We start from the raw sequence: 13015 nt of genomic DNA, 5'->3' as shown, positions 1-13015 counted from the left end.
TATATGTTTATTTTATATGATTTATTTTATTTAAAAAGAAAAATACAAAAAATCTTTTTAAAAATAAATATTAACTTTCATGAAAATTATTAGATATTAAAAGAGTTATTAATATTTTTTGTTCTAAAAGGAGCAGTAATCTTCTTGCAATAGTCTTTATTCATTAAATATGTCTGCAAAAATTTACGCCTCAGAGAATTCAGTAATGACTTTTGGGTGCGTTGATATATCGGAAGTGATGATTACCGCAAGGTAAATTCCTTTCGGATCCTGGATGGCAGAAACTGTCGCGATTTTATGAGTCATTGAAAACGTCATATTATAATAATTATCTGCGTGATGATGCTGCAGGTAAATGAGGGATTATTTCCTAGAGATAAATGACTAGTGAAAAATTGTTTCTAATCAACATTTCGTCATCTTCAAATATATTTTAGTAATGTATAAATATAAAAAAATAAATATTTTCTAGTGAAAATTACTTTATAGATTATTAACATTTTTTTGGATATTGTACTTTAATTCCCAGGTTTTACTTTTTCTTTAATTATAATAACATTTTTATAAGTAAATATCTATTAAATTATATCTATTGAATTGAAAAAAAGTGATTGAATTTATAAAAAATTGTTTCAATAGAAACATACATGGATTATCATGAAAAAAAATTTCTGATAAAAAATAAAAAAATTATTAAATATGTAACTATGTAATGGCGACAATAAAGAATAAAAATTAAATTACCTACTGCGATGAATTTCAAGTGTCGCCATCGACGAAGAAACTTGCAAGATGCTAGATAGAAAAGTGATAGTAGTGCCGTATTGACAACTTTTTAGCCTACCATATGATGGTAAAGAACAACCATCAAACGATACTAACAGACAAAAGCTGCGAAGATATATTATACAAATTATGTATGTTTACAGTTATTTATTTTATTATATTCAAATAGAAAGAAACGATTTTAGTCGAAATATTGCAAAATTAAAGTATCAAAATTTATTTTACTAAATGTAGATCCTTTTAGCTTAGAAAAATAGAAGATATTATCATATAAAAGGTAACAGTATGTAAAAGGTAGCTATACGAGAATTCTACTTTATCTTTGAACAGAATGTTATTTTTATTTCTAGAATTTTCATATCTCTCGGTAAGTTCAATTCCTGTGGATAAAAATTCTAATTTCTTATCTTATTTGCATTAAATTAAACTATTGCATGCGATTCAGTGGCACCATAATCTATAATTATCAACATTTAATACATGACATGAGTTGTCAATATATCGTTGCCGCAATCATCCGGTCAAATCATTAGCGATCTAAAGGAATTTTGCTCTTACGCAAATTTTAGCGTTTGGCACGAATCGACTTACTCAATCGAACCGTTTCAATCGAAATACGTGCGTATAGCATGTGAAAGAACGGAATGTTAGTCAGTTTAACTTGTGTCAGGATTGGTAAAAAAATATAGTTTAAACAAAAATATAGTTTTAAAATTGTTGCTTTTAATATGTTTTAAACATGTTTTTTACAATATATTTTTTATAATAATACTTTAAAGAATATTTGAAATGTTAAAAACATATTTAAGAAAAATTATAATGTTTTGTTCTTAAAAAAAAAAACATTAGTCTTTTGTCAACTTGTATACTAATTCGCTTGTGCGTTACATAACTATAAGCACACGTATATATACATATGTATATTATTCAACTTTATAATAAACAAATTATAAGAATATAACAAAAATTATTTCTTAATTTTCTTAAATTCACTGAAACGAATATTTTGATTTTCTAATCTACTCTCAAGATCACTTTTTTAGCTTGCTATTACGCGTTATATATACGCACGTAAATGTCATAATCTTTGACGGACGTGTTAGTTATGTCAGCTAACGGAATGCTAAGAATTTAACAAGTGGACGTCTCTATTGGAGCATAACGTTGTCGTCAGAACTGCTTTTATAATTTAAATATTTCGTAATTAAATTCTACACGTGCGAAAAGCTAAAAAAGTAACAGCGCCACATTAGAAATAAATTGCTAATAGATGATAATTAATAAAGCTTACCATTCAGCATATATATTTTTCTATATTATTTTCTTTTTTCTTTGTACTTTTATCTTTGTTTTATGATTTAATATTTATTATATTATTATTATGTTTATATTGTCTTAATATTTTTCAAATATTTTTATATTTGATTAAAAACTATTTAGAAAAATTATTTTAGATAAATTGCAATGTTAAATTTTAAAAATAATTGCAAATTACAGTTTTTGTGAACATTATTTTATTTATTGCAACAACAAATACAATAAAATTAATTTCTAAGTATTAGACCAACCAACATTAAATTTTAAGATTATTAAAAATTGACTGATTTTCAGCATACAAAAATTATTTGATTTTTAATTTGAAACTCGATTTAAATAATTTAATTTAAAAAAATTAAGTTATTTTATATGCTTGTGGCAATTGAATAATCGTTCGCACCACAATCATATGAAAGAAATGTAACACAGAAGCCTAACGTAAGAAGAAGAAATTATTTTAATTTAACCACATATAATGTTTTAAACGCATTAATAAGAGAGTAATGATGAGTTTGTCATTAGCGACTAAATATGATCTAAAGTATAATTTTGAAATTAGAAAAGTGTGATTGAAACACTGTATTGTGTAACATTGGAGCAGATATATTGCAATTGTAGAGCGTTATTACAGCTTTTTCCTTGGAGGGGTTTATTGCGATTAATCGGAAGTTATCTAATAACACCCGCTTAGACTCGCATTTACCGTAGAAAATAGCAGAAAATGAGAGCGCTCAACGCACACGAGAAGTGGCCTAATTTTACCAGTCTGCTTGTAAACCATATAGGCGTAGTTACGACATACAATCCCTCGTTTACGTGTTTCTTGCTGCAGGTACCATTCGATTCCAGATCGGTCGCAGTAATTCTCTAACAATCGAATATTTCAAAAGATTGTGTAAACACAAGCACTGATGGGAAACGCAGGACCTTTGATCTATATCGAGCCATTGTTAATTCTGTTATATTTTTTATTCTCGCGATCGAAATAAAAATATTGCATTTCAAACTTTTTTCTCCTCCAAGTCATTTCTTCTGAAATTAATTAAATCTGCGACACGTAACTCGCCCTTGTTTAATATTTCTAAAGGTCTCGCTTTGAATGCGATACATATAATTATTAAGAAACATGAAATCTGCAATGTTAATCAAAGTAATTCCAAATGTAATCGCAACGTACGTGAATAATTTGTGTCTGCATAATACTTCCTCCTTTCTACATATTTACAGGCTGCAGACTGATACTTATTCGATCAATTTGAATGACCGCGATCGTTAATTCTTCTAATGTCAAGATATTGATATCTCTAACTGCAAGTGGCACGTGTCTGTAGAATCGTTTTTCAATAAGTTTCACGTGATCTTTACCGGAACTTGAGACGGTTTCTCGCCTCACGTTTTGTGTGAATAACGAAGCGGAAATTGGATTGGAGTGACAGGAATAATGGCCTTGCTTCACTTCAAGCATAGTTTTATAAAATTCTATGCGTAATAGGCCATAGATACTTAGCGATTATACAATTTCAGTGCGTGTTAAGTAACTGATATTTAAATTAAAAGCACAATAAAAGTAATATTGTTTAATTATTTATAACTAATAATATGAAATAATCTACATCTAAAATATAGTTTTTACAATCACTACATTTAATATGAAATAATTTACATCTTTTATAATTTATAATTTTTACATTTACATTTATAATAAAATATAGTTCCTACACAATCACTACATTTAATACGAAATAATTTACATTTTTTATAATTTATAATTTTTTACATTTACGTTTATAATAAAATATAGTTTCTACAATCATTATACATTTCTATCAAGAGATTTAAATTTAATTAACAGAATGTTTTATTATACCTGAGAGAATTTTGTTGTATTATATAGTGATTACTTAAAGTGAATCTTGAGACCCCAAGACGACACTTAGATTGAAATGCAATCGACCGTGAACCGGACACGCACTCGTAGTCCTTGATACGCCGGAATTGTCGTAGAGTGATTTATAGGAACATTCACCCGCTAGCCGGAACTAATGGAAGAAGAAATCTAGAAATACTATTTGATCTCATGAACTTTATTTCGTAATTAATGATAAAATTTAACACTCTCGTAGGACGTAACACACATCTTAAAACAGAACATGCACCTCAATTATTTTTGAACAGAATATAATTGTGAATTTGTTATATAATATTTTTCTATATGTATAATATCGGTTTTCCGACCAAGTCAAAATAATTATTCAAGGAGCATAAAAGTCAACGCAAGATATTATTATGCAATAATCTATTTATCTTTCATATATAATGATAAATGTTTCGATCTTAGATTAAATCATCTTCAGTATCAGAACAAAATTATGAAATATATATTTTTAGTCTTACATTATTTAATGCCATATATATTGTACATATATTTGTATGATGTTCTTGTAGTCTCAATCAATTTTCTCATTTCGTTTCATAAGATTATATCTATCTTATGTTATTTGTCCAGATTTCTCCATAAAATAATCGAATTTAACATCCAATATCTCACCCAATGAAGATGACCTATAAATCTAAGGTCGAAACATTTATTGTTATATTATCGTTATGTATGAAGAATAAAGACTATTGCACTAATATTTTGCTTTTATGCTCCTTGAATAATTAGATATTATAATATTTTTATTGTATACAGGACCATTTTTGTTTCTAAAATTATTTATTTATAGAAAATTGAACTGGAAACTGATCGCTATCGTAAAATCGATATTACGTCAATGTGATACGTTGCAATCAAAATAATCATTTTGAGCAATTAGTTGACCTTTTGATACACCGTATAAAAAATTGATTTTAGCAAGCGGACTTTTATAAATGGAAACTTATATTTCAAGGGTTCTTTATAATTGCTCTACTTTCAGAAATTGAGCGATAATCGCGGATAATTTTATTTATTACAGGAAATGGACGTTCTTTATTTGCGTTCGAAAACGAAATTAGTTCATGGACGTCCAATGCGCGTGACGCGTCCAGTGAATTACCAGTTTGTTGTTTGTAAGACGGTGCTACGCGTTGAAGAAGGCGGGTAATTAGTGCTACAAATGCACCTTTCATGAGGTCAAGTCGTTACCTTCGATGCAAGTTCGTTAGTCCACAAATACAATTGAGTAGTAAACTTTAAGCCTTAAGAAAATCAATCATAATCGAATGTAAGAAGAATAATCGATTATGATTGATCAATTTCATAAAGCTGAAAGCTTACTATACTTTATCGTGTTTGCAGGGTTAGACTTGCTCCTCGAACGGATCCTCTCACGCTTGTTGTTCCTTAAGGATTAATTTGGGTCGTCGAGTGGCTCGCTGCTCGGTGTGATTGACTCGTCTGTAGATTCGATCCCACGATTTTTCGCGTTTAAGAAACCAAAAATGACTCCATGCGGTAATTAAATAGATTAAGAGAAGTCACAAGCGCCGTTCGGATTCGGCGTTAAACTGTAGATTCTCCATATTGATTCCGAAAGTGAATTAATTTACTATTACTGGAAAAAGTGAAAGCGAGTCTCTACTCCTCGAAGAGACTCTAAATTGATTTAATAAACATAGTATTACCCAATAAAAAGATCGGAAATCTATACAGAGAAATAATAAGAAGAAAAAGGACAATAATCTTATGTCTTAGGATAAAGTCAGTAAAATAGTTAATTTAATTATTTATATACATATATCATATAATTTTCAGGAATTGAAATGAAATGTGTACGATATATTGTTCAAATTTTATTTCAATTTTTAAAAATTATATGGTGTATATAAATAATTAAGTTAACTATTTTACTGAAGAGGATCCAAACTAAGGACTGAAATGTTTTACTTATTTAATTGTTATATACAATAAAATTTGATTGCAATTATATCCAGCATTGACTTATTTATTCTTAATTGATTTAATTCATTAGAGTAGAATTTCTATTGTCTTAAGGATTAAATTTTCATAAAATTGGCGCGGTTATATCTAGCACCTCGGAATATTTTGAGTTATTATTTCGATGACTCAAAGTTTGCATTTTTGCAATTATATTAATGTAACTGTAATTTATATAATTATGCGTATATTATGCATAATATTTCTGATAATACTAATGGGCTTGGCAAGACAAAATTGTGTAAAAATATCGGAAAGAAGGCAAAGTTAGATGTTTATCGTCCATGGGACGATCAGCGTTGGTCTTGATAGCAAGGCTATATTTTCTTTGATGAATATAGAGCAGTCTTGTATCCTTGATTTAAAGAATAATGAAGGCATGATTATATTATAACTGTAATGATAAAGTCGGTTGATTAATAAATATAGTTTGACCATGTGTTTATTGTTTGTTTAAGCTTTTATGAATTGAATTTGCGTTACAAAAATTGCGAAGTTTTATGATTAGTATTATATGACGATAAAGTCTTTTCAAATTACAACATTACACTTATATTTTTGTATCCATCATTGTAATTTAAATTGATTTTCAATAGAGTGTAGATAGGTAATGATGATTTATTTCTAGTTAATTATAGAGTCAACGATAACTTAATAGCAATTGGAATCACGCTTTGATTATTAAAGTAATGTATGTAAAAAAATTTTAACGGAATAAATAATATGGTAAAATAATGCAAGTGTATAAATTACTTTGATAATAACGAATCCTATAACGCAAGAGATAATTCTTATGGTAATTATCAACAATTAATCTTTTTTTTTAAACAATGTTAAAACTGCAATGACGTTTTTGCTTCCGTGTATTGTATCATAAAACATAGTCGAGCGTGATCAATCAATTTACAAGTAAGATCGTGTAGATGATATCTCTGATTTTCTGCATTCGTTCGCGTTGCATCAGATGCGTTAGATTATTCATACATTCACGATTGAAAAGAGTTAGCAATATAAAAAAATCATTGCTCATTACCCTGAAAACTATTTCAAGCACCAAAGCTACAAATGCTAATCGCAGCTTTGTTTGTCAGCCTCATTAGACGCAAATAAATTAATGGACCATTCAATGCCGTAGCATCCTCCACAGACGACATCCCGCATAAACATCAGATTTTGCTTTTTTTCTTATCGCTTCTTTCAACTATATTCTGTTTAATGACTAATGGCCTTGTTATACTTTCATAGGTATCATTACCGTTCCCGTAATTGATTATACAATTTTACGACAATGCTTCACGGTAATTGGCACGTCCTCGATCGATTTAATCAGGATTTTTTTTTTCGGCCCAATTTAATTCGCTTCATCGACCGTCAGGAAGCAATCGAAATCGTGGATTCGAAAATGTATCGCGAAGGTCAATTGAAACTGAAGTAAATAACCGTTATTTTTAATATAATTGTTTGTTAATTGTTTTTTAAGAATAATTCTTTTCTCCTCTCTTCTTTTTAAAATATTTTAATTATACACTGAAAGAAAAGATTGGCTACTGCAGCAAATTAGATTGTAAAATATGGCATAGCATTTTTAATTAGCTGCAGCCAAGTTTTGGTTGCTATAGCCAATCGAAATCCTATACCAACAACCAAAAATTGGCAAAAACTGTTGCAATTAAATTAAAGGTGCTATGCCATTTTATCGTCTAATATTTTATCGTCTAATTTGCTGCTGCAGCCAAATCTTTTCTTTCAGTGTACATGCTGAAAAAAATAATGTTATATTAACAGCATTATTTTTAGTGTATAAGACATTGTAAGCTGTAAGATTATCTTTCTGCAGTTCTTACGTTCGCTGCAACATTAATTACAAATGCTAATAAAACCTCTTATTGTTTGAATAATGGGGCAATCTTGCCATCTATTTTCACAGAATTATGAAATATTACCATAAGCAATACAGATTAAAATAATAGCTCATTAATTGCAATCAACGTTCGCAAAGATGAAACTTGCAAGTCAGAGTGTCGATGTATGTACATATGTAATAATTCTTTTTTTATTATAGCAATTAAGGAATTGTTCGTTCAATAAAAAGATTATTGCGCATCTATACGAATCGAAAGTTGGTTTTGCATTAATTCTATTTTTATAAATCTCAAATAAACAAATGTAAGAGAGCCACAAATAAATTTGAACTCATGAGCAAATTAATCGGTGCGATGGATCAGTGCTGTAAATCCTCCCTCGAAGTATCACACATGAAAGAAAAGATTGACTGCTGCAGCAAATTACATGATAAAATATGACATAGCATTTTTAATTGGCTGTAGCAGACAATTTTTGATTGCGTTAGCTTATCCGCAACCAAAAATCGGCTGCTGCAAATCAAAAATTAAAAATGCTATGCCACATTCAGCCAATCCTTTCTTTCAGTGCAGAGATGCCATAATCGCGTTTGCAGAATGAAGGGAAGGCGATGAGAAAAAGGAAACGCGCGGCAAGAAGCGCATGACGACACGCTTGAGCGCGAAATATCTCTCAGACAAGTGGCCTCGTTAATTAAACCGAATTTAGGAGACTGAGGTCATCGTGCAATCAGTCGCAAGGTCCGAACCTTTCCTCAGCTCGCAACTGCTGACCGAACACTAGCCGGATATCGGAAGACATTCTGTTTCTCCTTGCGCGTGATACCGCGGCTAATTGGAGGCACGTTAATTAACAGGTTAAGGTGAAGAATTCCATTTTTAACGAAGGTCAAGAAACCGCGGCAGCCGGTCACGCGACGAGAGCTACGTTTGATGCTGCGTAGCAGGCGCTTTCTCAACGCGAGGCATGGATTGCACGAACAGGGAGAATTGCTTGAAACGATTGCCGCAGCGCGACTATGATAAATGGGTCAGATATAGTTTGCGTTTGTAACGGCAGTAATTAAATCGCAGTTCCATTTTGACGTTGATTGCCCGATAAAGTAAATCGTAAGCTGTCTTGCGTACGGTATATGTTGTTTCGTTCGAATCTATAATTATCACACTCGCATTCTTTTTTAAATGGTCTCAAGAAATAAAAGTATCTTTTAAAAGAGGAATAAAATTTCAGCTAGGAATCTCTTGATATTTATATATTTGATAGTAAAATAATGGAATTATACTCGGAATTATACATACCTCGCGTTATTGTTATCGCTATTGTTATCAAAAGTATGTCAATATAAAAATGCTATTTTTTTCAAGGTAAGACATTTGCGGAGTTACGTAAAAAGATAAGATTAATTTTTCCTTTCTAATAATACGTTCGCGGATGCGCAGTCTATTACCGTAATTATTACACGCGCGGATGTCATACAGGAAATTTTTTTTATATCGGAAGTTACGAGGTATCTTGAGGGAATAGTATATTGCTGTATCTTCGTAAACTGTCAATTATATTGGAATTAAATACGGTATTACAATAATGATTATGTGATCAATTGATTTTGTAAATGTTAACAAGCAATTATACAAACGCGACTGTCACTCTCTATTTCTTAGATCCGGTGAATAACTTAAGCTCAACAACCATATCAGGCGTATAATTCAGTGGTTGCAAATTAATGATTGAATACATGACTGAAAGAATATCATGCTCTGATAGGAAAAAGGATATCATATTTTAATAATAATTTTAGAATTTAAAGACGCGCCTGTAATCGATCGCTTTAAAGAGAGGGCGTTCTGTAGTTTGAGATAAGATATTTGCATACTGAGACAACGTTCTGCAACACCGGTTGACGTCATAATACCGCACTCACGGAACAGAGATCCGGATTCCGATCGAGAGCATGATGCGATAGGCATTGAGACGTAACGTTTGGAACATGCATTAAGTACTTGCATGCATTATTTTGCCATAGAAGATTACGCCGGATAATTTGCTGTCTCTATATATATAGCGGCGAGAGAAAAGTTCTTTGTTAAAAAAAAATAGTACTTGTGACTCAGCCGAGATAAATCATAATTTGCAATCTTATTTTCTTCTTCGTTCTTATTCCACAATTATATCACTGAGCGGATCTCTTCCTTCCTCTTTCTTTTTTCTTTTTTCTTTTTTTTTCTCTTATGCGTATGTAGTCTCATGGGTACTCGAATTCTTCCCTTCAAAGTTTTTAAACAATTCAATTATATAAGAGCTGATTTGCTTTAAGATTAAAAATATTTAAAAAGTCTCAAAGCATCTCTTTCTTTAGAATCAAATATATAAAATATCAAATATAAAAATAAAATTTCTTATGTATAAAATGAAAGAAAAATGAAACTAAAATGATAACGTAAATTGATGTAAAACGTTTAATAAAAAAAAAGTACATTTTTGAAACGTCTAAAATTTTTAATATATTTTGAATTTTTGAAATATATTCAAAAGTTCCAAAACTTTCAAAAATTATTTGGTTTCGAATTTAATATTCGAAATTTTCTAATTTGAAATTTTTGTTACGTACGTTCGTTACTCAAAATATGATTACAGTATTACAAATATAATCTAAATTTCATAATAAAATTATGTTGTATTTTTTATTAACGTTGCGTATTTCTCAACATTAACATTGTTGGATTACATAAGTAATCATTCTTAGTTACTTAATTTCAAGACATAATTCGTACATTTATATATAGGAATACTTTCGTTACTTTTCAAAGGCATCCTTCCTGCTTCCTCGTCATGACTAGCTGAAAAATATCAAATGTCATGTTGATTATGACGATCCATAAAGAGCTACGTTTGCCTTTCTCGCGAAGCTGTTCTCGAACAACTTCCTATTCGCGGTTTAGCGAAGATCACCTTGACCATCGCTCGCGCCCCTTGGGAGGGTAATGATTCGGGCGGGAGCGCATGAGGGGGGGACACAGGGAATCAGACGCAGATGACCTCCAACGTCGACATATATAAGTCCCAGGATCGGCCCCCACCTGAAGTCAAACGGTCCTCTACTGCCAAGACGGGCAGCAGCTGTAAGACGTTCTCCGACATCTAGGATTCACCATCACTGTCACGGGAAACCAACTCCGCTACCTACTCTGGACATTCGCACGGTAGTAGGCGTTTCTTCCGGAGCCCCCTACCATCCGCGAGTCCGCGACTCCGAGAACGTACCCCCGCGTGGCAGGTGGTACACCACCGTTGCGCGGTACTCCTAGACTCGCCGCTTAACGAGAGTGCAACTGCAGTTGGCGGCCGACCTGTGCACGGTTCACGGGGAAACGCGGAGAACGCGCTCGTTCCAACTCGCCGCAGTTTCGGGGGAGATCCAGAGAAAGAGAGATGAGGATCGTAAGTACGATGTGCCTGTGATATCGTATGCTTCGCGAATAAGCAAACATCGCGCGCGAATCGCAACAGCGAAAAGAGATCCGACGAGACCGGAAGAGTCAGGCCTCCCAAAGGTCTCAATTATTTCCGCAAGACGATACGTGCGGAATCGCGAAGTGTCGAGAGTGTTCGTTCTAGATTAGTGAGATCGTGCCGTTAGATCTTGTAAGATCTTCAACGTTTGTGAAGAACTCGACAGCAATGTGTGCGAAATTGTTTTCAAAAACGAGCATACGCGTCTTTACGAGAGAATAGAGAATTTGGGATTTTACTGACAGTTTATTGATTTTGATATTTACTTTGAGTTTTAGAAAATTCGTTAACGTTATATATAATTTACATGTAGCCCGTGAAATACATTTTCCCGATACGTTTTGCTCTAAATAAATAATTAATAAATTAATAAATTTTTGAAACAACAATGTTAGACATATAAACAGCTTAGCAGTAAGAAATCAGATCCAGGCTCCATTTTAAATTTATCGCTCGCGTAGAAGTAGCGTTGCGTTGGAGGTGAATAATGAATGAGAATCTTGTTTACACCGATTCAATGTAAAAGTAAAACTACATATCTACAACTATTCGATTCGACTTTCTACGTTCTTATTTCCCGAACCTTGCGTTCGGTCATAAAGTAAAGCATACTTTCTTTTCAATCATACAATTGATTCATACAATTGGTTCATACAATTGGTTCGCTCTCCGCTGTCTACCTAATAATTCCTATTGCAATTAAAGATACAGAAGAAAAAGAATCGCTCTGATTCACGGAGTTTAATTGAACGGAATTTAATCTTTAAGATGCATTTGGAATAATTGTCCCAGATTTCGAACTTTCCTTAATCAACGTTTAAAGATTTTAACAGATAGGTAATTTCAATTAACTACAATGAATAGCGTCGAATAAATAATCATTTAGAAACGAGAATCTTAAATGCAGTGATTCGGAAAAAGAAATCACTTCTACAATTTGACTTTTTCTATAATAATTATCCTTTCTCATACAATGTTCTCCTTTGACTTATGTGTCTTAATTACAAGCTACTAGATAAATGCAAATTAATGGAAGAGATTGATTAACCCTCTTCAGGGAAGAAAGATGCGCGCAGAGATAACGTCTGCAGCGAATGAAATCTGCAAACACTATGTAACAGTTCATTCACGAGATTCTAGCCCGTGGCGAGACAAGTCTGCGGCCTTGCCCCGGGCCGTTTAATCGTTTGTTGGCTTACCGGCGTGTCCGGTAAGCTTTAAATAGTTCACATGTTACGTAATGCATAACAAGAGTAATGTCATTTCTGAGAAGATCTCCTTGACAATCTCTAACGGTGATTTTCTAACTTAACTTAGATACATCTGTTTTGAAATAAAATGCTAAACGGAATTATTATGCGTAGTTCCCGCACGTTAGATTAATGTAAAATAAAAACATTATAAACAGTTGATATTAATTGAAATAATTCAAATTATTTTTGCCAAAACATTTTGATCTTGATTAATTTTAAAATTGTCTCACAATTTATATTTTAATACTCTTGATTTTTGCATTCGTTAAAATTTTTCGAAGTAGAGGCGGTTACATAAAATGATACATAAAAAGTAATAGTACTGTCAGAAATTCTTGTTTCTGCAAGTTACACTTACAACATCTTC

The 13015-nt window shown here is 31.7% G+C and overlaps 1 protein-coding gene across 2 annotated transcripts in view; it reads left to right on the top strand.

Annotated features, from left to right (window-relative positions):
- Nucleotides 1-13015, top strand: part of LOC108693334 — a 42178-nt gene that overhangs the window by 7040 nt on the left and 22123 nt on the right. Inside the window, exon 1 of one of the 2 annotated variants that reach the window (XM_018202225.1) lies at nt 10992-11323. The exons of the other annotated variant lie outside the window; for it this stretch is intronic. Within the exon in view, the coding sequence (XP_018057714.1) occupies nt 11315-11323 (9 nt within the window). The 5' untranslated portion in view covers nt 10992-11314. Of the gene's footprint in view, nt 1-10991; nt 11324-13015 lie in introns of those variants that run through there. 2 annotated transcript variants of the gene reach the window in all.

This window comes from Atta colombica, unplaced genomic scaffold, assembly GCF_001594045.1.
Source record: "Atta colombica isolate Treedump-2 unplaced genomic scaffold, Acol1.0 scaffold9, whole genome shotgun sequence".
NCBI lineage: Eukaryota > Metazoa > Arthropoda > Insecta > Hymenoptera > Formicidae > Atta > Atta colombica.
This window is presented reverse-complemented; position numbering and strand designations above follow the sequence as displayed.